General features: G+C 41.4%; 2 protein-coding genes across 4 annotated transcripts in view; both read right to left on the bottom strand.

The window, feature by feature from the left end:
- Positions 1 to 436: 436 nt before the first annotated feature.
- LOC126028349 (bromodomain-containing protein 8-like) lies at positions 437 to 14,329 on the bottom strand. The gene is made up of 7 exons (XM_049787360.1): positions 14,315 to 14,329; positions 13,737 to 14,015; positions 7,642 to 7,787; positions 4,906 to 4,995; positions 4,740 to 4,808; positions 2,286 to 2,463; positions 437 to 615 (listed from the first exon to the last, which is right to left on the bottom strand). Exons 1-7 carry the CDS (start codon positions 14,327 to 14,329, stop codon positions 565 to 567), a joined length of 828 nt encoding a protein of 275 aa, XP_049643317.1. The 3' UTR covers positions 437 to 564.
- A 3,945-nt stretch (positions 14,330 to 18,274) lies between these two features.
- Positions 18,275 to 25,044, bottom strand: part of BRD8 (bromodomain containing 8) — a 32,935-nt gene continuing 26,165 nt past the window's right edge. For 2 of the 3 annotated variants that reach the window (XM_049785987.1, XM_049785989.1), the window contains 9 exons: positions 24,839 to 24,932; positions 24,595 to 24,641; positions 23,611 to 23,825; positions 23,336 to 23,428; positions 23,116 to 23,184; positions 22,431 to 22,608; positions 20,856 to 20,960; positions 20,377 to 20,421; positions 18,275 to 18,656 (listed from right to left, as the gene is read on the bottom strand). In XM_049785987.1, coding sequence (XP_049641944.1) covers positions 18,597 to 18,656; positions 20,377 to 20,421; positions 20,856 to 20,960; positions 22,431 to 22,608; positions 23,116 to 23,184; positions 23,336 to 23,428; positions 23,611 to 23,825; positions 24,595 to 24,641; positions 24,839 to 24,932 — 906 coding nt within the window. In that variant the 3' untranslated portion in view covers positions 18,275 to 18,596. Of the gene's footprint in view, positions 18,657 to 20,136; positions 20,422 to 20,855; positions 20,961 to 22,430; positions 22,609 to 23,115; positions 23,185 to 23,335; positions 23,429 to 23,610; positions 23,826 to 24,594; positions 24,642 to 24,838; positions 24,933 to 25,044 lie in introns of those variants that run through there. The other variant, XM_049785988.1, reaches the window with a different exon arrangement.

The raw sequence follows: 25,044 nt of genomic DNA, 5'->3' as shown, positions 1-25,044 counted from the left end.
GTTTTATTATTCTTGCAAATGTGAAAGGGCAATGGACGTTTTCTAATGTTTTCTTCATAATTTATTTTATTTCATCCTGCAACCCGTTTGAAGAACACATCATTTCTGTTTTAAGTGATGAGACCTTTCATTCCACCTCATTCTTTCCTCTATTATATTGATGTAAAGAAACCCATGTCAAATACCTTCTTCATTTTATTAGATGTTCCCTCTACTCCAGTTTCTACAATCATTAAGAAAGCAATTTTTGACTTATGAAATAACATTTATTTATAGGGTGGCAATAAACAATTTAATCAGGTTACTTTAAGACCCTGAAACAAAATGTGGACAATTTAGGGAACAACTCAAAATCTCCCCCCCCCCCCATTTATTTATTTTTATGTCCATAGGCACCTGTGACTTCTTGGCTGTGAGTAAAGGAATGTTTTATTAGGAAAAAAACAGAAGTGGTAAGTACTGTGATCTTCAATGGGTCAGCACTTCAGTGAGAGATTCAAATTCCAGAAGGGGTCTGAGTGACAGCTGCAGAATCACAGAATTTCCCACTGGGTTGACTGGTTTTCATTCCAAGCTCTTTATGTCTCTTCTTTTGTCTAACCAAATACTCAGCACCTACAGGTGGATAGTAAACAATAAATCTTAAAAATTGTTCAAATTTGAATACAAGTTTATTCAAAGGGATTTGATTATGCCCGTTCTCTTTAAAGTATGTTATCCAGAGAAAAGGGGGCTGGAGAGATAGCACAGCGGTAGGGTCTTTTTTTGCCTTGCATGCTGCTGATCTGGAATAAACTCGGATTCAATTCCTGGCCATCCCATATGGTCCCCAGAGTCTGCTAGGAGTGATTTCTGAGCTCAGAGCTAGAGTAACCTCTGAACAATGTTACCCAGCGAAGAAATCCTCAAATATCTTCTTCTGGGTACTAGGTTGTACCACTGCTGAATGGGCAGCATGAATATATAGTGAGTATCCAACAGGTGCAACAAACAAATTGAAAAGGACAGAGACTTTTTTAGGGCTGAAGCAGCAGTACAGTAGATAAGGTGCTTGCTTGGGTTCAATCACCTGCCCTTGAGCACTACCAGGAGTGATCCCTGTGCACAGAGCCAGAGGTAAGCCCTGAGCACAGGCAGGTGTGACCCCCCCCCCTTTTTTTTTAAACTCTGGGGCTATGCATATTCAGTCTCTGATTTGGGGCTCTGGAAATAAAAGTTCCCATTTCTTATTTTGGGGGTTTGGGTCATACCCGGTGGTGTTCAGGGGTTACTCCTGGCTCTGTGCTCAGAAATAGCTCCTGGCAGGCTCTGGGGACTATATGGGGTGCCAGGGATTGAACCCAGGATGGTTGTGGGTCAGCTGCATATAAGGCAAACACAGTACCATTGTGCTATTGCTCTGGCCCCAAGTTCCCCCTTTTTTTGGGGGGGCCACACCCAGTGACACTCAGGGGTTACTCCTGGCTATGTACTCAGAAATTGCTCCTGGGGGCTCCTGGTGGCGCTAGACATAAGGCATCTGCTTTGCAAGTGCTAGCCTAGGACAAACCACGGGGTTCGATTCCTGGTGTCCCATATGGTTCCTCCCAAGCCAGGGGCGATTTCTGAGCGCATAGCCAGGAGTAACCAGAGTGTCAAATGGGTGTGGCCCTCCCTTCCCCCAAAAATAAGAAGTTGCTCCTGGCTTGGGGACCATATGGGACGCCAGGGTATCAAACTGCAGTCCATCCTTAGGCCCTGCACCACTGCTCCAGCCCCCAAGTTCCCCTTTTTTTTTGGTTTTTGGGCCACACCCTGTGACGCAGGCAGTTTACCTCTAGTGCCACCGCGCCAGCCCCAAGTTCTCATTTTTTTGTTGTTGTTGTTTTGTTTTGTTTTTGGGCCACACCTGGCGGTGCTCAGGGGTTACTCCTGGCTGTCTGCTCAGAAGTAGCTCCTGGCAGGCACGGGGGACCATATGGGACACCGGGATTCGAACCAACCACCTTTGGTCCTGGATCGGCTGCTTGCAAGGCAAATGCCGCTGTGCTATCTCTCCGGGCCCAAATTCTCATTTTTTATCTCAACCCTCTGGTGAGCTTTTCACAGCTGCCTGTCTTCCTAGACTGTTTAAAGTAGTAAAGCTAATCCTACTGAGAATCAGATCAGGACATATGATGTCAATTGAAGCACCTCTAGAGTAAATTGAAAACAAGGTGTCTCTGCAAAGTCACCTTCATGCTCCCTTTCTAAATTCAGATGCCAGGGCTACCTTCCTTTTTCTTGAAGCTTTCTATATGTAGTACCTGAATTTGCTCCAGGACTTCTTGCTGCATCTCTACAGCCATATGGTACACATGATGATCAGAGTCATTGTACATCACCGCATTTTGGAACATCAGCATCAGGTCCCGCTGGAACTGAGTTATTGTGCGAATCCGTCCCTTAGACAGATTCCTTTTCAGGCTAGTTAAGTCCATGGGTCTAGAGGAAGCCAACAGAAACCAGAGGAAATCAATCCTTCATGGGGTGCAATGACCTATCATGCTTTCTTAGAGAACTAGCCAAGTTGTTAAGAAAATAGTCATGTTCACAGTCTCCATCAGATAAAAAAAAAATTGTATCAGAAGCTCACATTTGACTGCTTATAACAGAACTTGTAATATGCTAGGTACATTTTCTATGCTGTCCCTAGTACCTATTGTATACCTCACTTGATCCTCTCAATAAACTTATCTCCACTAACATCAAGAAAACTGAGATCTATGGGGCCAGAGAGAGAGCATGGAGGTAGGGCATTTGCCTTGCATACAGAGGGATGGTGGTTCAAGTCCCAGCATCCCATATGGTCCCCCGAGCCTGCAGGAGTGATTTCTGAGTGTAGAGTCAGGAGTAACCCCCCCAAAAAAGAAAGCTGAGATCTAAAGATGGTAAGTATTGGATTCTGATTCGGCAGCAGCCTGTCTCCAGAGTCTACACAAGCAGTAATTTCATTCACAAGTGATGACCCCAAGCAGCAAAGTTGTAAAGATTTCCAATAGTTATTGATTACTTACAATGCATTATCCGTATATTAGGTATTCAAGATACTCCTCTTATTGTACAATTCAAAAGCAAAGATTTTTTTTTCCTTTCATGGAGGTAAAAAACATCAAGAAAATAAGCTGCTAGATTATTATTTAATGAGACACAAAGTAGGCACAGTAATATGGAAACAAAACTGAGCTTGGAGAAAATAATGGAGGGTTTAATTATAGCTTTACTAGTCATGAGCATCTAGTGACCAAATATCTCTAAGACTTAGTTTTCTCATCTCTAGAATGAATAAATGTTTCCCAAAGTCATTTCCTGGTGTTTTAAGACTCTATTAATACAACGGTTTATGACAGTATTTTAGGTGAACTATGGGAATCCAAATTAGCCAATGATTCTAACTTTCCTTTGGATTCCTTTTTGCCTTAGCATATCATTCCTTCATGTCTTAATGAAGAACTGTGGATTTTTTTTGGGAGGGGGATGGCTTTTGGGTCACACCCAGCGCTCAAGGATTACTCCTGGCTCTGTGCTCAGAAATTGCTCCTGGTGGGCCCGGAGAGATAGCACAGTGTTGTTTGCCTTGCAAGCAGCCGATCCAGGACCAAAGGTGGTTGGTTCGAATCCCGGTGTCCCATATGGTCCCCCGTGCTGCCAGGAGCTATTTCTGAGCAGACAGCCAGGAGTAACCCCTGAGCACTGCCGGGTATGGCCCAAAAACCAAAAAAAAAAAAAAAAAAAAAAAAAAAAAAGAAATTGCTCCTGGCAGTTCGGGGAACCATATGGAATGCCTGGAATCAAACCACCATCAGTCCTGGGTTGGCCATGTGCAAGGGAAATGCCCTATCACTGTGCTATCACCCCAGCCCCAAGAATGTGTTTATTTTGAAATTTTTTCTGCATTAGAACTATGTGGGGGGGGGGGGCAGAGCAGTGGCACAAGTGGTAAGGCATCTGCCTTGCCCGAGCTAGCCTAGGACAGACGGCAGTTCTATGCCCTAGCGTCCCATATGGTCCCCCAAGCCAGGAGCAGTTTCTGAGCGCATAGCCACAAATAATCCCTGAGTGTCACTGGCTGTGGCCCAAAAACCAAACCAAAACAAAAATAAAATTATAATGAAGGAATCATACTATTTAAATGTCAATACTTTAAACCCTAATGATACTTTGTCCCTGTATTTATTCACAAAGGAAGACTAAACAACTCAAATTTGTGCATCTATAAGTTATAACTTGAAATAATTGATATACAAGTCATAAACGAAAAATCTAATATATGGGAAGCAAAATATGAAAAGACACTTGTAAAAGCAACCAACATTTCTTGAGGCCAGAGTGATAGTACAGCAGGTAAGGCACTTGCCTTATACATGGCCAACCCAGGTTCGATTCCCAGCACCACAAATGGTCCCTTAGCCTGCCAGAAGTGATCCCTGAGTGCAGAGCTGAGAACCACCAGGTGTGTTCAAAACAAACAAACAAACAAAATAACAAATAACAAAATAAACAAATAAACAAAAACAAATAAAAACAACTGACCTTTTTGTGAGGGGAGGGGCCACACCCAGTGGTGCTCAGGGTTTACTATTGGTTCAGTGTTCAGGAAGCACTCCTGGTGGGTCCTGGGGGATTATATGGGATGGGAGGAAATGGCTCCTTGCTAAGGCAAGCGCACTACCTGATTGATCTGACCCAACCAACCTTTCCCGATCCCTTTGTTCACTGACCTTTTCACCACATCCTTGTATCCTGGGGCCTGCCTTTCTGACACAGGCTTCAGAAATGGACTGCTGAACCTGTTAAGGGATAAACCCAGATAAGATGATGAAACCGTGGAAGTCACTCTAAATAAGAAAAGTGGCTGGTAACAGCAAGAGTGATCTAGAGACCTACCTGTGACTGGCAATCATCTTCCAGACAGGTAGGATAGTCTTTTTAAATAGCAAGTGATCCTGGACAGGGTCATTTTGGCCTAGACCAGACCTGTTAAATAAGACAGAACAGGAAAGTAACAGTAATGTCACAGTTTTCTGTCTTGCCCAGAAGGGGACTAAAGTTTTCTCAAAATTTAGTGCTCTTAGTTAACATCTGAAGGACAGTATCATAGGAATAAAAACATTTGGTACTTCCATAAGAATTCCAAACTCAAATATTCTCTTACCGAATATAAGGAAATAGCTATCTTCTTATAAAATGAATTACACATCTGTAATTATCTGTGCCTTTTCTACATTTTCTAGTTCTAGGTCTTCAATATTTGTGACTCTAAAACATGGTTTCTTAAATTTTTCCACTCGTATCCCCCCTTTAATTTTGTTTTTAGACCAAACCCAGGGATGCTCAGGGGTCACTCCTGGCTCTGTGCTCAGAAATCGCTCCTGGCTCCAGGGACCATATGGGATGCCAAGGATTGAATTGGAATCTGTCCTGAGTCAGACACAAGCAAGAAAAAAATCCTACTGCTGTGCTTCCACTCCAGCCCCAGGAATCACTTCTGGAGGTACTTGGGGAACCAATATGGGATGCAGGGATCAAACCAAAGTCAGCCATGTGCAAGGCAAACACCCAACTCACCGTTCTCTCTCTAGTCTCATCAGGATTCACTTTTGTCTGAAATTTTTGTTTTTGTTTCTGGTTACATGAGCAGTACACAGAATTTTTACTTCTGGCTCTGCTCTCAAGTATTACTCCAGTCAAGGCAAGTGTCCTACCTGTTACACTATGTGTTATACTGCCCTATCTTTCATTTTTAACCTAAGTTCTAAAATAAAAATAATATGGAAAGGGGTAGCCCAAATAGATAGTTTAGTAGACTGAAATGTATATTTTGTATGCAGGAGTCCTGGATTAAAGTCCTAATACCCAGTGGTCCTTAGATCACTGCCAGAAGTGACCCTTGAACAGCAACCGTGGGGTATGCCCTAAGCACCTTACCTCTGGCTTGGTCCCAAAACCAGAAAGGTAAATTATTAGGGGTGGGAATGATAGCATAGCGTAGCAGGTAGGGCATTTGCCTTGCACACAGCTGACCTGCATTCAATCCCCAGCATCCCATATGGTTCCCCGAGTCTTCCAGGAGTAGTTTTGGAATGCGGAGTCAGGCTGCTTGGTGTAGCCCAAAAAACCAACACACACACACACACACACAAAAAATAAAAAACCAACACACACACATTTACCATGACACACACATACACACACACAAATTTACCATGAGAGGATCTGAAAAGCCCTAAAATAAAATATCTCAGGTTTGAGATGCCCTGTTATTAGTAGTAGACATAATATGCCAGCCCTCTGCTCATACTTGGGAGTGAGAAAGCACATTAGTTTAAAGCTGTACTCTACTTATAGTATAGGCCCAGAAACTAAAATCTACTATCTTAAAAAAAGCATGGTCTAGTTGTATACTCTACACAAAAGGCTAGATTAATTATTGATTTGCTTTGTCATACTAATTTAGGCATATCTGAGGCACAAGTAGGAGAAAAAAATTAAAATAAAATAAACAAAAAACTATTTTCTCTAGGGGCCAGAGAGATAGCATGGAGGTAAGGCGTTTGCCTTTCATGCAGAAGGTCATCGGTTCGAATCCCGGCATCCCATATGGTCCCCCGTGCCTGCCAGGAGCAATTTCTGAGCATGGAGCCAGGAATAACCCCTGAGCACTGCCGGGTGTGGCCCAAAAACCACAAAACAAACAAACAAACAATTTTCTCGTAAAAGATGTGTTATTAGGATTATCCAAAAGACCTATTAAATTTGCACCATAATAAAAATGACTTCATTTTTCAGATTTGAAAAGAAATTCACCGGGGCAAGAGCAATAGTACAGCAGGTAGAACGCTTGCCTTGCATGCAACTGACCTGGGTTTGATTCCTGGGCATTCCATATGATCCCCCCGAGCACTGTCAAGTGATTCCTGAGTATAGAGTCAGGAGTAAGCCCTAAGTACTGCAGGGTGCAGTAAAAAAAATTAGAAAGAAAACTAAAAGAGTTAAGATTCTAAAATGTGTCTTTTATGGGGCCAGACAGACAGACAGGGATTGAAGCACTTATTTTGCATACAGTTGATCCCACCTTAAGCCTTAGAAACATAAGTGGTCTTTTTTTTTTTTTTTTTTTTTGTGGGGGCCACACCCGGCATTGCTCAAGGGTTCCTTCTGGCTGTCTGCTCAGAAATAGCTCCTGGCAGGCACGGGGGACCATATGGGACACCGGGATTCGAACCAACCACCTTAGGTCCTGGATCGGCTGCTTGCAAGGCAAACACCGCTGTGCTATCTCTCCGGGCCCATATAAGTGGTCTTTTGAGAACCAACTCTTAGCATCAAAAGATATGGGCCCAACTGCCACCCCACCCTTGGAAAAAAAGACAGGGGATAAGACCAGTCATTAGCAAGAAGAATAATTTATGAAAGAGGTACTTCACATTGATGAAATAGATTTGTTTTATAAATAAAGATATAGACTTCTACTTGCATAATAAAGTGATATTTAATTCTATTATTAGTCTTTTTCATTTCTATTTTTAATTTACGAAAGTAACCTGCATTCATGTTAACAAGTTCAAATAGGCAGAAGTTAAAGTATAAACTTAACAACTTTGGACAACAATCTATGCTTACAGATTTGAGGAGGCAGCATGGCTGAGAAGAATATCCACAAGAGGGGTTTCCTGCATGCTGAAGCCATCATCGCACTCACCAGAAGACTGCTGGTCTTCCATCTCTGACACAGACCCTTCCTCTTTAGATGTGTATTCAATCTCTTCCTAGGAATGTCAGAAGACAAAGGAAATCTTAGGAAGAGAGTTATAATCTGCATTTGAGTTTACTTGTATGAAATAAATGAAGACTGGAGCCGGAGAGATAGCATGGAGGTAAGGCATTTTCCTTGCATGCAGAGGGACAGTGGTTCGAATCCCGGCATCCTATATGGTCCCCTGAGCCTGCCAGGAGTGATTTCTGAGCGTAGAGCCAGGAGTAACCCCTGAGCGCTGTCGAGTGTGGCCCAAAAACCAAAAAAAAAAATTTTTTTTCTCTCTGCACCTCAAGCTAAAAAAGAAAAAGTAATATACTCAATCCTAGATGAACACTATATTTCTTTTTTTTTTTTTTTTTTTTTTTTTTTTTTTTTTTTTGGTTTTTGGGCCACACCCAGCGATGCTCAGGGGTTACTCCTGGCTGTCTGCTCAGAAATAGCTCCTGGCAGGCACGGGGGACCATATGGGACACCGGGATTCGAACCAACCACCTTTGGTCCTGAATCGGCTGCTTGCACGGCAAACGCCGCTGTGCTATCTCTCCGGGCCCATATATTTCTGATTTAATAATGCCACATTCAGTGGCACTAGGGATCAACGTGGCATTAGGGACTGAATACACAGGGCTCCTGCAACCCTTCAAACTTTCTCCCCAGCCCCTCGAAATTAAAAAAAAAACACAACATTTAAAAAATAGCTTTTTTTGTTTTGGGGCTACACCCAGTGGTGCTTAGGGGTTATTCCTGGCTCTGCACTCAGAAATTACTCCTGGCAGGCTTGAGGGGCCATATGGGATCCCAAGAATCAAACTCAGTTTGGCCATATGCAAGACAAATGACCTACCCGCTGTGTTATCACTCCAGCCGCTAAAATAAACATTTTATGAATGTGTTTGCTGCTCAGAAATAAAGTCACACACTGATCATTTTATATGTTTATTTTATTTTTGGTTTTTTTTGGGTCACACCCGGCTGCGCTCAGGGGTTACTCCTGGCTCTATGCTCAGAAATTGCTCCTGACAGGCTCAGGGGACCATATGGGATGCCGGGATTCAAACCACCTTCCTTCTGCATGAAAAGCAAACACCCTACCTCCATGTTATCTCTCCGCCACCTATATGTTTATTTTAGATATTGCAATATATAATATATATACATATTGTGTACTATATTATTATATGTTGGGTTTATATTATGTACAAATATACACTATATAATGTTTATATATAAATATATATGTTTTTATATATTATATTATAATAATACATAGTATTTTATAATTATATATATTTATATATAAACATGTTTATATATATGTATATATTTGAATTCAAATATATTTATATATATTTGAATTCAAATATATTTTTATATATTTGAAGGGTTTGGGGTCACACCTAGAAATGCTAGGGGTTACTCCTATTTTTTAGAATAGAAAAGAACAGGGAGACAGTATAGAGAAGAAAGTACAGAAAGGGCAGAAAGATAAACAAAGCAGTGTCCCATATGCTCAGGGGTCACTCAGTGGGGCTCAAGGGACTATGTTGTACCAGTTATTGAACCCAGGCCATAAAACTATAAAGCATCCTCTCAGCCATTTGAGCTATTTCTCCAGCCCATATTTCCTTTTATCTGCTATATTGGGGATTCAACCCAGATGTCATGTGTACAAGGCATACATTTTGCTGCTGAGCTATATCGTAGTCTTTGATCCTTAGATAATTCAAAGGCAATCATCAGGCTAATAATCAGTTGCCTAACTGGTCAACTAATAATAATCATATAATTCTAAATCTGACTGATTGCAAGGTCATTCACTAAGTGATTTACATGAATTATCTCATTTATTATTAAAAACTATTATTAAAAAAAGAACTCAAAGAACTGAGCACTTGCTTTGCAAGTGAAGCCAAGGTTCAATCCTGGCACCATAAAGCTCCCCAGCAAGGCCAAGAGCAACCTTCAAGCACAGAGCTAAGAGTAGTCCCCAAACACTACTTGTTGTGGTTCAAAAACAAAATTAAAATTAAAATTAAACATAAAAATTTTTTTGGTTTTTGGGCCACATTTGGCGGTGCACAGGGGTTACTCCTGGCTGTGCTCAGAAATCGCTCCTGGAAGGCTCAGTGGACAATACTGGATGCCAGGAATAGAACCCTGGGTTGGCCGCATGCGAGGTAAATGCCCTGCCACTGCGCTCTCTCTGGACCCTAAATTTTTTTTTTTTTTTTTTTTTTTTTTGGTTTTTGGGCCACACCCGGTAACGCTCAGGGGTTACTCCTGGCTATGCGCTCAGAAGTCGCTCCTGGCTTGGGGGACCATATGGGACGCCGGGGGATCGAACCGCGGTCCGTCTCCTAGGCTAGCGCAGGTAAGGCAGGCACCTTACCTCCAGCGCCACCGCCCGGCCCCTAAATTTTTTTTTTAAACTCAAGTGTTTTGGGGCCACATCTGGCAGTGATCAGGGTGCACTCCTGGCTCTGTGCTCAGAGATCACTCCTGGCGGGTTCAAGACAATATGGAATAATGGGGATTAAACCTGAATTGGCCACATGCAAGGAAAGTGCCCTAAACATTAAATTATAGCTCCAGACCTCAAGTACCAAAGAATATGTCCGAACTCTTCTCCAAAGAAAAAATTGCCCAGTAGGCTACAGGAATTGTATGTATAGCGGTTTTTAGTACTCTCTTTATAAGAATGTAGTTGTTTGGGGTTTTTATTGTTGGGGGTTGGGCCATATCTGGCAGTGCTCAGGAGTTACTCCTGGCTCTGCAGTCAGGAATTATTCTTTTTTGTTTGTTTGTTTAGTTTTGTTTGGCCACACCCATTTGATGCTCAGGGGTTACTCCTAAGTGCTCAGAAACTGCCCCTGGCATGGGGGGACCATATGGGACGCTGGGGGATTAAACTGTGGTCCTTCCCTGGCTAGCGCTTGCAAGGCAGACACTTTACCTCTAGTGCCACCTCTCCGGCCCCAGGAATTATTCTTGACAGTGTTCAAGGAATCATATGTGATGCTGGGGATTGAATCCAGTTTGACTGCATGTAAGGTACTATCGCTTTGGTCCCAATTATATGGTTTTAAGTTCAAATCCTCAGTGTCCTACATGCTCTCAGTATGATCTGGGCAGCTCTGCTGTTTGAGACTGGCACAGTTTCTTTCCTTTTTTTTTTTTGGCCACACCCATTTGTTGCTCAGGGGTTACTCCTGGCTAAGTGCTCAGAAATTACCCCTGGCTTGGGGGGACCATATGGGATGCTGGGGGATCGAACTGTGGTCCTTCTTAGGCTAGTGCTTGCAAGGCAGACATCTTACCTCTAGCACCACCTCGCCGGCCCCTGGCAGTTTCTTTCTTTTTTTTTTTTTGGTAACACCCAGCAGTGCTCAAGGGTTTACTGGCTCTACACTCAGAAATCGCTCCTGGCAGGCTCGGGGGACCATATGGGATGCCGGGATTCAAACCACTGTTCTTCTGCATGCAAGACAAACGCCCTACATCCGTGCTATCTCTCCGGCCCTGAGACTGGCAGTTTCTATCTGTGATCCCCACTGCCAAAAATGACCTTTGACCACACCATAGCCAGGTATATACCAGTACCACAAAATAAACAAACAAAAAAAAAAAACAAAAAAAAAAAACCTTTCACTGAACACCACAATTCACCACAACTAAAGAGATTTGGGAGTGGCCAGAGTGATAGCCCAGCAGGTAGGACATTTGCCTTGCACGCAACCAATCTATGTTCAATCTCTGGCATCCCATATGGTCTCCTGACCCAGGAGTAATTTCTAAGTGCAGAGCCAGGAGTAACTCCTGAACATTGCTGGGTGTGGCCCCAAACCAACCCACCAAACAAAAAAGATGTGTGGCCTGGAAAGTATGAACCAGGCCTGGAGAGCCTGAGAGCTCTGTAGCAACCACAATTAGCACTTTACCCATCATTGCATACATCAAAGAATGCAGCAATCAGCAAGCACCACAGTCGGGTTAAAGGAGCACAAACCTCAGTGAGCACAGTGAGTGTGCAAACAATGCAATCTAATGTGCAGTCCCAGCAAGCACAACTAAAATATGACAAGTACCATGGACAAGTTAACATGCAACCCCCAGTTACAGCAACAAGGCATATTTTGGGGGCGAAGAGTTCATTAACATGCCCAAAGGCACAGTTAATTGGTACTCAAATTGGGATTTGGACAGTCATTGATCTCTGTAGTTAACATGTGCTTGAACCCTTTCTGCTCTGCCTGCCTATACTCTACAGAGGGCCAATCAGGTAATCTTGTTTAATCATTTACCTCTTCACTTTCTGTGATTAACCCCTGATCTGGACAACTATTTGAGGGAGAAGGAGCCAGCTTTGGCCTTCCATTTTCTACCAGTGACTTCTCAGCAATCAAGGGGTGTGCCTTGGCTGAAAGCTCTTCTGTTTCTCTGTAGGGCTCCCCTTCTCCTTCAAGAGATTCTCTTTTCCTTCCCTCTTGTCTGGTACCAGAGGGAGGACAGCAGCCTTCACTTGATTCTTTGTTGCTAATGCACAATGGCTCCATTAAATAAGCTACCTGCAATCATAGTTTACTGTTAGATAAATACAAATACTAATGGAACAATATCTACATTTTTGGGGGGTCATACACAGCAATGCTCAGGGGTTATTCCTGGCTCTATGCTCAGAAATTGCCCCCGGCAGGCTCGGCGGACCATATGAGATGCCGGGATTCAAACCAGCGACCTTCCGCATGCAAGGCAAACGCCTTACCACTGTGCTATCTCTCCGGCCCCCAATATATACATTTTAATGATGTGTGATAATGCAACTACATCTGAGAAGGCAAAGAAATTAACTCATTCATCTAAATTTTATCATATATAATAAATATCATATGTGATATATATTATAGGCACCAGACTAATGCTAGGATACAACAAAAAGCATATCAGATATAGTTCATGCCTTTACAAACAGCTTGTGTTCTAAGATTTCAGCCAGAGTGTAAATGCCATTTGGGAGTGGCTGTATCTCAATTACTACAATTCAAAATATCTACCATAGGCAATGCAGAGACATGGTTAACTTCTGAACCTTACTTACTCTTGCTGACACTTATCTAGGTTCTCCTGAATGTATACAAATGCAGGATAAATGTAAACTGTTTTATTATTTTTTATTTCTGTTCCTCAGAGTACAAAATACTATAAAATTTTGCTTGGAGGAGCCAGAGTAATAGCACAACATGTAGGGGATTTGCCTTGCACGTAGCCAACTCAGGTTTGATCCCTAATATCCCACATTTGGTCCCCCAACCTTGCTAGTAGTGATTTCTGAGCAGAGCCAGGAGTAACCTCTGAGCATTTGAGGATGGCCCAAAAACCAAAAAAATTTTTGTTTGCCTAAATGTTTTATCATTTATAAGTTTCCAAGAGGGTTTGGGCAAATACATAAGAAAGTCAAGTAGAATCTCATATGATGCAAAAATAAATGGCAAGAATAGTCATAAGGGGGTTGGAGCAATTGTAGGGTGTTTGCCTTGCAAGTAGTTATGCAACCAGGATGAACCTTGATTTGATCCCTGGCATCCCATATAGTCCCCCAACCCAAGAGCGATTTCTGAGCACATAGCCAGGAGTAACCCCTGAGCATCATGGGGTGTGGCCCCAAAACAAAACAAAATACTCATAAGGGATAACCATATAACAAATTCCACAGTTAATGATCCATTCTCCTAATAACTTATTAAAACTATTATTCTAAATTATTATAGTAACTTATTATTCTTCAGAATAATAAGCCCAAAAGTATTTACTTTCCACATATTTGGTTATCAGTATCAAGGGCTGGAGCACAGCAATGAATTTAGTTCCAACCACTGTGTAACTTATATTCTAATAAATAATACTGAGTGGTAGAAACATGCAAACATTTTCTTAGAAAGCAAGACAAACTGCTGCCCATTACCTCAGAGAGAAAGTGGAGGAGATTCTGGCGGCTGACATGCTCTGCCTCTTCCAGAGATTCCTCACTGCCTCTGTCCCCCACCAGCAGCTCACTAGGTTCTCTCCCTGGGCTGCTTTCCTCTAGTTCCTCAGTCCCTGGCTCCTCAGTTTCCCTCCAGCTGCCCACATCAAGATCCAGACCGGATTCCCAGGAGCTGAAGAGAGACCTGCAGTCGTTGCTCAGCTCAGAGTCATTGAGATAATCTTGCTCAGAATCCAACCAAACCCACTCATGCCCCATCTGCAAATACAGAAAAAAAATGCATTAATGTATTCAAATTAATGTTCCTATGATATTTCCATTATTCAAGTTTAATAGAAAGACAAGGGGCCATAAATCTCTTTTCTACTCATCAACAGGAAGGATAAAAACTGAGAAAGTTTAATGCAGAAACGAAATACCTTTGTTATTGGAAATAAAGAAAAAGCCCTAAGTCAATAGTATAACAGATATTACCAAATATTTATTATTTTGGTTTGTGGGTCGCACCCATCTATGCTCAGGGCTTACTCCTGGCTCTGTGCCTAGGGATCACTTACTGGGTGGCAGTGCATGGTGACCATGTAAAATAAGAGCCTTATCCTATACTAGTTCTCCAGATCCCAAATAAAGTGTTTGGATTTTTCTCCTACTTCAAAAGAACTGAAGCCTAGCTTGCCGAACAGAATTCTATCCCAAATAATCTTCAAACAAGACAGTAAATTGGAGGGACTAATAACAATTTCCTGTTTCTTTATTCTTAAAACCTATTAACCTCTAAATCCTCAAAATACACTCCAGTCACATCCAACATTTTTCAGAATAAAGCATCCATTTTTTTTTAAACTTCATGTTTTAAAATAGCTTTTCTTGGGGCCAGAGTGATGGTACAGTGTGTAGTTAGGTTTTTTGCCTATATGCAGCTAACTTGGATTCAATCCCTAGCACCCATGAGGCCATATAGTTCCCTAAACACTACCAGGAGTGTCCTGAGTAGAGTCCAGTAAACTGTGAGCACAGATGGGTGTGGCCCCAAATCCCCATCCCTACCCCAGCCCCTGCAAAACAAATGATCTTTAAAAATTATTCTTTTGTTTTTGTTTTGTTTTTGGCTACACCCAGCAATTCTTAGGGGTTTACTCTGGGCTATGCAACTCAGAAATTACTCCTGGTCGTGCTTGCAAGGATCATATGGGATGCTAGGGATGGAACCCAGGTTGGCCAGATGCAAGTCAAACTCCCTACCCTATGTACTATTGCTCTGCATCCAATAAAAAAAACTTTCCTAGTTTTTATTACATTGCATGTTTCTTCCCTCAGCATTTTTATTTATTTTTGGTATAAGGCCAAGGACTGAACTCATAAGCAACTGAACTCATAAGCAAGCAAGCACTTTTCCTCTGAGTGACATCCCTTGCCTTTCCTGGCTTGGTTCTCACCCTTTTGAAATTATCAATATATCGTCTTGTTTTTGCTCTTCTTATTTAATATTTCCTTTACTTAGGTACTTTGAAGTTGTAACTTTGATCTCTTGAGATAGCTCCTAACTCTTTCCAATAGCTTAGTTATTTTATGTATTCTTATTTCACTTGTCCATGTATTCACCCCTTGACATGGTCTGACATTTCCTCCATGCCATATTTCTGTATTTGAGTCTCTGCTTGAAGAGCTCCATAACAATTTACACTCCCTAATTTCCTTATCACTTATTTTCCTTGTTCGTGATGCCAGGAATGAAACAGGACCTGACACATGCAAGGCATGCACTCTTCCACTGAACTACAACCTCACTATTTTCAGAATCTTATTTCAAATTCCTCCTCTTATATTCAAATAAGCAAGTACATTTTTCAACATTCATTATTTTTCCTCAATGTCAATCTGGTTAGCTTATCTTTAATTCTGTCTGCATTCAACAGTTTCTGTTCAAGAATTTGGAAAGCTCTAGTTAACTTATAAATTTCTCAAAGATCTCCAAATCTAAGCTCTGTTAGGTCCTTAATTACCTGTAACAGTTCATTAGTCCTTGGTATTAATCCTAAACTCATTATATTTCTCTCTATTGCTCTACCACAAATTCTTTTTTTTTTTTTTTTTTTGGTTTTTGGGCCACACCCGGCGGTGCTCAGGGGTTATTCCTGGTTATCTGCTCAGAAATAGTTCCTGGCAGGCACAGGGGACCGTATGGGACACCAGGATTCGAACCAACCACCTTTGGTCCTGGATCGGCTGCTTGCAAGGCAAACACCGCTGTGCTATCTCTCCGGGCCCTCTACCACAGATTCTTACATCTTCACCCACCTTTTGTACCAATCCAAGTCTTTTGTTTTGGAGCCACACCTGATCAGGGGTTATTCCTGGCTCTGCGCTCAGAAATTGCTCCTGGCAGGCTCAGGGAACCATATGGGGTGCTGGGGATTGACCCCAGGAGGGCCACAGGTCAAGGCAAATGCCCTCCTTGCTGTTCTATTGTTCTGGCCCCCAAGTCTATCTTCTTCTTCTCCTTTTTTTTTTTTTTTTCTGGGGCCACACCCGGCGGTGCTCAGGGGTTACTCCTGGCTATCTGCTCAGAAATAGCTCCTGGCAGGCAAGGGGGACCATATGGGACACTGGGATTCGAACCAACCACCTTAGGTTCTGGGTCGACTGCTTGCAAGGCAAACACCGCTGTGCTATCTCTCCGGCCCCAAGTCTATCTTCTTTAACGAACATTTCTTCTCAACAATATTCCCCAACTTTTAGGGCTTTCTCCCTTAACTATATGCATGTTTGTGGATTCCTTTAGAAACACTGAATTTTTTTTTTTTTTTGGTTTTTGGTTTTTGGGCCACACTCAGCGGTGCTCAGGGGTTACTCCTGGCTGTCTGCTCAGAAATAGCTCCTAGAAGGCACAAGGGACCATATGGGACACCGGGATTCGAACCAACCACCTTTGGTCCTAGATCGGCTGTTTGCAAGGCAAATGCCGCTGTGCTATCTCTCCGGGCCCGAAACACTGAATTCTTTGTATTTTTGTCTTGGGGCTCTGTCCACTTAGAGATCACATCTGGTGGTGAAGGAAGTTGGCATATGTAGTAGTGACCTAAGACCACCTTAGCCTCTGATTCCACTAGTTTGGTGGGTGGTAGATGATGGTGCTGGGAACTGCGTGAAACCCAAGGTTTCATACAAGGCAAAATAATTTATCCTGAGCCACACCTCCAGCCCTCATTTCTTTCATTTAGTTTCTGGATTGACTAAATTCCATCACTTAACAAAATTTTCTTCTTCCTAACACTCTGTATTATTTTGAGTCAAAAGACCAGATAACTCTAATCATTTATTTCTTAAATCTATTTTCCTCAAAAAGGGTCAAATTATTAGATTAACCCAGTACAAACCCTATACTGGCAGACACTAATCTGTATTTTTTAGACTATTTTTTCCTTTATAACAAAACTATTTTTACGTATAGAACTACTGACAAGAGAACTTTGTAATTTTCTCTCTAAAACCAATTAGCACACTACATATGGCAGCATCACAACCAAAAGTGTGCTACCCTGCATCACCGTAAAAACAACAACAAAAGAGGGATGAGGGGCTAGAGTGATAGCACAGTGGGTAGGGCATTTGCCTTGCATGCAGCTGATCTAGGTATGATCCCCAGCATCCCATATGGTCTCTGGAGCCTACCAGGAATAATTTCTTAGAATAGAGCCAAGAAATAACCTGAGCACTGCCAGACGTGATCCAAAAAAAAAAAAAAAAAAAAAAAAAACAAAATTAACTAAAGAAAAGGATGGAGGGAGGAGGGCACAGAGACGGACTCAAAACTAATTTATTTCATTGTGGTTTTAGTTACTACAAAAGTTGGATATATTTACATATAAATCTACTAAGTGAAACTTGGTCCTCAACCTTATAAATTCTAAAACATAAGAATCCTATCCATAGAAATAGACAACAGATATATATATATATATATATAGTATGTGTATATATACACACATACACATGATAGAAATATGGTATGTAAATATAACAGGACAAATATTTGAAGACAAAGGTTAGGGCTATTTGTTCATGCTCCAGTCATTTTTGCACAATGCAGATTCTAGCAATCTGTTAAGTTCTAACCCAAAGTTTTCTAAAACACTCAAGTAAAATAGTTCTTATGGGACTAGAGGGGTACAACAGTGTAGAGAGCTTCCCTTGATCATGGACAACTGGGTTCTGTTCCTGGCACCCCATATGTTCCCCCAGCACCACCTGGAATAATTCCTGAGTGCAGAGTAACCAACCCTGAGCATCACCAGGTATGACCCAAAAAACAAACAAAAATGGTATTCCTTAATGCACAATACCTAATTCTTTAAAAATCATGACTCTAACCTTACCTTGAGTTGCAGTAAGACAAGTTCATATCAGAAAACCACTTTCATATTTTCAATCCCATAAATCAGTAAATGATCATCTTACAGAAGAATCAGAATTTTCTTTTACTATCACACACATAAAAATAACACCAGAGGCGAGACTTTTTTTCCTTTCAGTTTATTTTGTACACACACTTCACAGGTTTTTTTTTTTTCTTAAAAAGTCTGTACACTTCACATGACAATACAAACTAGCTACAATTTGCTAGCTACAAATCAGGACATTAACACAGCCCATGATTTTTGCCCTAAAACAGGCAATTATATAACTCCAACTCTCTAAGAGAGATCTTCTCAGCTCATATCACATGGCCCAGGCTCCTCCTCTTCTGTGACTTCCACTTCTGGAACTGGGCCCACAAACCCAAGCTCCATCTTATTTGTTTCTATTTCAGGTTCAGCTCATAGAGGCTACTCCGAAACTTCACTTTTTCATCTTCATATCAGCTTCAATGGCACAGCGGCGCCCCCTGGTTCCCCCATCCTAGATGACAGGCAGACAGAGAACGGGCGCATGAGTGCGTTGCTTAGGAGGTGAGAGAATGTGCAATAAGAATATTGGGAATCTGGTTTCTTAGGGGAGAGAGGAAGAGAATCAGCAGAAAAATCCAAGGACCAAGGGACTTAAGGTCTATTTTCCCACAGAGTGAGCCTACTACCTGAGAGCATTTTGTGAAGAAATAATGGGCAGAGTATTTTGGTCCTGCCCTCCACAGTGGAGTTCACTAGAGGTCCCAGAGAATGACAATTAGTCATCCCACCCAGGACCCATGTGCAAAAGAAGGAAAATAAAAGAAAGGTGAGAGAGACAGAAAGCGTGAAATTAGTGAAATAGTGAATAGCGAGGAGTGAAATTCTTGGCTAACATACCTGTCCAGCTGTAGGTCCCTATAAGAAAGGCCTTTCCTTCAGACTGACCCTGGCACTAGATCCCTAGCACCTCCTGACAGTTGCTTTCCATGAGATCAGGACAATCAGAAGGCGTCTTTCCATCTGCTTTGCTTTTCTCTCCCTGTAGCCCAGAGCTCCTTCCTCTTGCATTATTTTTCTGTCTTCAATAGATAAAAGATCCTATTAACCAGCCTTGCAACAGTCAGCCAATTGCTTGGGGATCCAGTCACTGTTGCAGGCCAATAAGAAAGAATGGAGATTATAGTGTTCTCTCCGTGACACAGGCTGAGGTCTAAAGGCAAGATGAACTAGTGAACACTTTTGCTGGATCAGCCATTTTCACATTTTTCATATGCAAGGACTCATTTTTTAGAGTTATGAACACAACTTGCCTCTGAGGCAACAGTAGAATAAAAATAACACCTTGCATTTGTATAACACAGTGTTTTTCAAAGCCGTTTCACACCTATTAGCTCACTATATTCTCACAACATCTCTGTGAGGTAGATTGGACAACTACCTCATTGTATTAGCTCTATCACACAGATGAAGCAAACGTAAAATTATTGTTGTTTTTTTTTTCTTGGGAGGGAGGCTGGGAGGAACACCAGGAGTGCTCAGGGGACAATACAACACCTGGATCAGAGCTACCACAGGCAAAGTAAGCACTCCAGCCCTTTGAGCTAACTCCCTGAGTCCCAATATCACTGTTTTTTTTTTTTTCTATCCTGATATCATTCATTATACATCATACGTCAAGTCCCCATAACAAACAACAAAACCAGAGGTTTCTTTAATTTATAAAGGAAAAGAATACAAGCCTTGAGTTAGTTTTACTAAGCGTAACTCTAAGCTTATCACCAGCTGTTGTAGTAAAAAGAAGCCAGTGATGAGATCGTCATCTTAAGCTTTACTCAGTGTTTGCGTTCAAACATTATTCTTGCAATTTAATGTTAGAAGAACAGAGAAATAACTACATGGTAAGCATATAACATGAGTAAAACTTAAAAAAGTCAGCTATAGTGGATACTGGTTTCGGCAATCTTTTGTAATAAATAGCAAAAGGTGGAGTTAAAAATAAGCAGATATATTCAATCCTTACTAAGAATACCTCATTTCAACCCAGCCATTTCATAGTCTTTATCGAGCCCACACACACACACAAAAGCAGAAAGAACAGGAATGCAGGAGAGTTTCTTATTCAATGACCTGCATAAACAGAGTTTGCATGCTGAATTTCCTTCCACCACCCACCCGCAGCAGAAGCTGAGAATCTGTGGCAACACCATCCCTTGCAGCCATTCAATACTTACAAAGAGAGAGAGAAGGAAGGCAGGAGAGCCCATGGGGACACTGTCCTGTTAGAGGACAAACAAACACTGATCAGGTTCCATGGAAACTCTCAGCCACAAGCACCCCAAACCTCAGGACAGAGACACAAGCACCATACGCACGCACAAAGACAAAATTTTAAAACTCAGAAACAAGAAGAAAAGAGATACAAAAGGCAATTATGCTGCTGCAAATAGGAACTGATAGTCCCCAATTGCTTCAAGCTAAGTCATTTCCCCCACCTTGCAAGCACACTCCCGAGAAATGAATAATTCACTCATTCAACTCACAAATTCTCCCATGTGACTTCTATGTTAGATGGGAGCAAAAGACCACCATTTAAAGTTCTTTATGTCTGTATTACTAAGATATGAAAGCCTGGGAATAACAAGCAGTATCATAAGATTCCTTGGATACTTTAGACTTCTAGTACTGGCACAAACAATCTTGGTCTCCTCACCTTCTCTGAAGCATCCTGTTTTCGGGTAGAATCTCTCCCACGAAGACTTTTAGCACTTATCCCAGACTCAGATGTTTGCATAATCAACTGTGTGGCCAGAAATTGCTGTAGGGAGAAGAAATAGGGTTGGCCCTAGAGACTTGATCCAACAGGGAAAATTTAACTTTTTTGGGAAAGGTGGAGGTGGAGGCATGGGGAAAGGACCAATGGGGGTTGGGCCATAGCTGGCTCTGTGCTCAGGGATCACTACTGGCGATGCTTGGAGGACTATATGCAGTGCCAGAGATAGAACTGGGGTCTGCTGCAAGGCCAGCGCCTTAACCCTGTACTATCTCTCCAGCCCAGAAAATTTAACTTTTAAAGAGCTTTGTGTAGTACCTTGCTGTAAACAGAATTCAAATACTTCCTGACATAGAAGTCGGATATGAAATTTGAGGAGAGGAAGGGCTTTAGGGCCACACCTGGTGTGCTCAGGGTACTACTGTTCCTGGTTCAGTGTTCATTACTGACAGTGGGCAACATCAGAGGTTGAACCTAGGTTTCTGGCATGCAAAACATGCACAACAGCCCGTTAACTTTATCTCTCTGGCTACTCATATGAAAATTTAACTCTTTAACTATATACGCTATAGAATTTGAAAATACCCACTAGCCCTAACTTTTCTTGTTTATAATTTAGGTTATAATATAGGAACAAATCAAATGAAAGAGAGTATAAAATATCAAATGAGAAAGAATGAAACTGGATGAAACAAAGATCATTAAGTAATTTAACTTGAAATTCTCTGCAGAGATATACATTTCTTCAAGTTCAAAGACAACATTTCTTCACTATCCTCAAAGTGCCAGATAATACAAGTACAGGCTAGAATCAGATTACTGATGAAGAAAAGGAAGGAAGAAAAACAACTATTTGCTGACTATTTACTTACATGATTTAAAAACACACACATATATACACTACTTAAAAATTTTTATTTACCCGGAGAGATAGCACAGCGGTGTTTGCCTTGCAAGCAGCCGAACCAGGACCTAACGTGGTTGGCTCGAATCGCGGTGTCCCATATGGTCCCCCGTGCCTGCCAGGAGCTATTTCTGAGCAGACAGCCAGGAGTAACCCCTGAGCACCGCCGGGCGTGGCCCAAAAACCAAAAAAAAAAAAAAAAAAAAAAGAATTTTTTTATTTAAAAAGTTTCAGGAAATTGAAATTATCTGCCCAACAAAAGGTAGATTATTATTTCAACTCTCAAATAAACATATAAAAACTAACAAATCAGTTCAGAATAAACTTCTGGACCAGAGAGATAGCTCAATGGGGTTGAGCACATGCGTTGTATGCAGGAGGCCCAGGTTTGATTCCTGGCACTGCATGGTCCCTGAGCACTGAGCTGAGCATATCACTGAGCACCACTGGATGCGGCCCAAACCCCATGATCCCATCCAACCCCCAAACAAAAATGCTCTATTTCTTTGTCCCTGATGGTAAAATACATAGCACCCCCTTTCAATATGAATTCCTCCCTTGAGATACTTCCACTATATCCTTACTAAAACATTTAAGGATCTTCAAAATACCTGGATCTGCTCCAAGACATCTCGCTGCATCTCTACTGCCATATGATAGACATCATGGTCTGAGCTATTATACATTACAGCATTCTGGAACATCAGCATAATGTCACGCTGAAATTCAGCTGTGCTGCGGATTAGTCCATTTTCAATGTTTTTCTTAATAGTTGATAGATCCATAGGTCTGAAAAGAACAGGAGTAAATGGCAGTTGAAGGGATAGGAGAATCTAAGTGAATATATTATCACCACAAAAATCTTTTCATCCATACCCCTTAGGTATCAGCTGACAGGGCTCCAATATCCTTTAGTATCCATTAAAATGCCAAGACTCTAACTAAACAAGTACTTAACTTCAAGAACAAAGTCAATCTGTCTACAAAAAAGAAAAAATAATTGGAGGCTCCCCAGTGGTACTGGAGGTCCCCAGGATACAATAAGAGGTGGTAAAGAGGCCATGCAGTTGTCAGGAGTCAACCCCAGGACCTTGTGCATGCCAGACATGTATCTAGTCCCTTGAGCTCAGACTACCACTGTCAATCCAGTCAAACTAGCAAAATAAATTTAACATTAGGTCACACTTACTCACATCAGAAACGTTTCTTAAAACTTACTACCTAAAGCAAATGTCCACCCAATCTAGACAAGTTACTATCCAAGCAAGTCAACACACTAAATTGGTCATGCCTTACCTTTGCACTATGCTGTGATAACCAGGTGCTATGTCATCCGTAACAGGCTGCAGGAAGACATTGGCATACCTGTCATAAAAAGAAGACACATTATGACTTATCCTTCAAGAGTTCACATAACTGGAAATTTTTCCCTAAGAAGCAGAAGAATCAAGAATTTTCTCTAGATGTTATCAAGGAGAACTATGAGAAAATGTTCTGATTGATAATATCTACTCACCTATGATTAGCTGCTGCTCTCCAAACAAGCATTATGGCTTTCTTCCAGATTTTCTGTGCCTGAATAGCTTCCTGATCTTCACTACAGACAGAACTAAAATAAGGCAGAAGTCCATAAGTCATTAAAAAACAAACAAACAAATCCAACAAATTGTTTCCTGTCAACTATGTGTTTCAGGTCAAGAAAAGATGATGCTGGGGCCAGAGAAGGTAGGGTGTATGCCCAAAGAACCTTTCTAACTTCTGTTTTGAACTCAGAGAATCTCAGATACTCACAATTGTGAAGAAGCAGGGCTGCTGGGGATGGAGTCTGCCAGTGTATGCGATTGTAGTGGAGCATTGTGGATACTAAAGCCATCGTCACTCTCACTCACAGGGGGTTCATTATCTATTTCTGACAAGTAGCCTTCTCCTTGATCTTCTTCTTTCGGTTCCTCTAGGCTGGCTGCTTCACTGACTCCATCTTCTTCCTCATCCTCACCTGGGGTATCCTTAGATACAGTGTTCTCCAGTCAATAAATACAAGCAAAGCTATCCAGCTAACTATTATTAAACATAATCTATATTTTGGGTTAGATCAGTTCTTGCAAATCAGCCTCACACTACTTCCTGACTGAGCCCTCTAACACTTACACTATCATCTGCTGATAGATACTGACTGACAGAATAATTCAGAACCTGGACAAGAGTAAGACCCAGGATCTTTTTTAAAAGGAAAGAAAAAAAAGCTACTTACTTAAGACTAAAGCTAACAGGCGTTCCTTCTTTCCCCTTGCTCTTGTGAGGAACTCTGACCCTGGGTACAAAGTTATCAAAAATAGTTTTTATTTTTTATCTCACCTGATGGAGCAAGCTCACATCATTACTTTAAAGCTACCGATTACCAGTGCTTACGTAACTCTAAAGAGAGCTATAGGTGACTTTCTCTAAATAGTATAATAAATAATCACTTTTCTGTGATGTTCTTTCTGGCCCTTCCCTAATTGACTCTGTATCTCTCTGAATCTATCAATGCTTCTTCGTGCATTGTGTGTGTAAAAAAAGCTTTGTGTGATAGTCATACCTTCTGTCAAATGGGAAGCACAAGTTGCCATAACATTCCTACTAAAACTGAATGTCCACTGCAACTTTTCCCCATGCAAATCCTTAACAAGTCTCATTTCAAAATAAAAATGCAAGTTTACTAAAATTCATTTAAAAGGTGGTGCTATAGGGAATCTATTCACACAGCAAGAGGAATAAAAGAAAAGTCTGAAATACCTTTATCTGGCTTCCAAAAATAGTCCCTGATTCTTCTTTCAATGAGTCTGCAGAGGAGAGAAAGACTACCTGAAGATTTTTCCACCTTAGCCTTCCCCTTCCTGTGGACAATTCCCTGTAGCTCTCCTTTTCATGCTGACCTATTCTTTCTCCTCAACTTGCCCACAACCCGCAATCCCTTAGAAGCCAGGTACATAATTTCAAGTTAGTTTAAGAGTACAGATTTCCTGGCCTAATTATTTACCTGAAATTTCAAACTTGTGCTGAGTTTCTGCCTCTAATGAATCTTCAATTGGATTTGAACCATGTGATGAAGACAACATGCTTTCAGGGGATGCCTGAAAAAAAAAAAATGCTATAAGTACTGATAAATCAATTTAGCATACATTATTTTACCCATCAGTAATAGTAAAGCTAAACAATAAAACTATAGAAGACATATGATTCTAG

The sequence above is a fragment of the Suncus etruscus genome, chromosome 14 (assembly GCF_024139225.1).
Source record: "Suncus etruscus isolate mSunEtr1 chromosome 14, mSunEtr1.pri.cur, whole genome shotgun sequence".
Taxonomy (NCBI): domain Eukaryota; kingdom Metazoa; phylum Chordata; class Mammalia; order Eulipotyphla; family Soricidae; genus Suncus; species Suncus etruscus.
The sequence above is the reverse complement of the archived record's forward strand: the minus strand, read 5'-3'. Positions and strand labels throughout refer to the sequence as shown.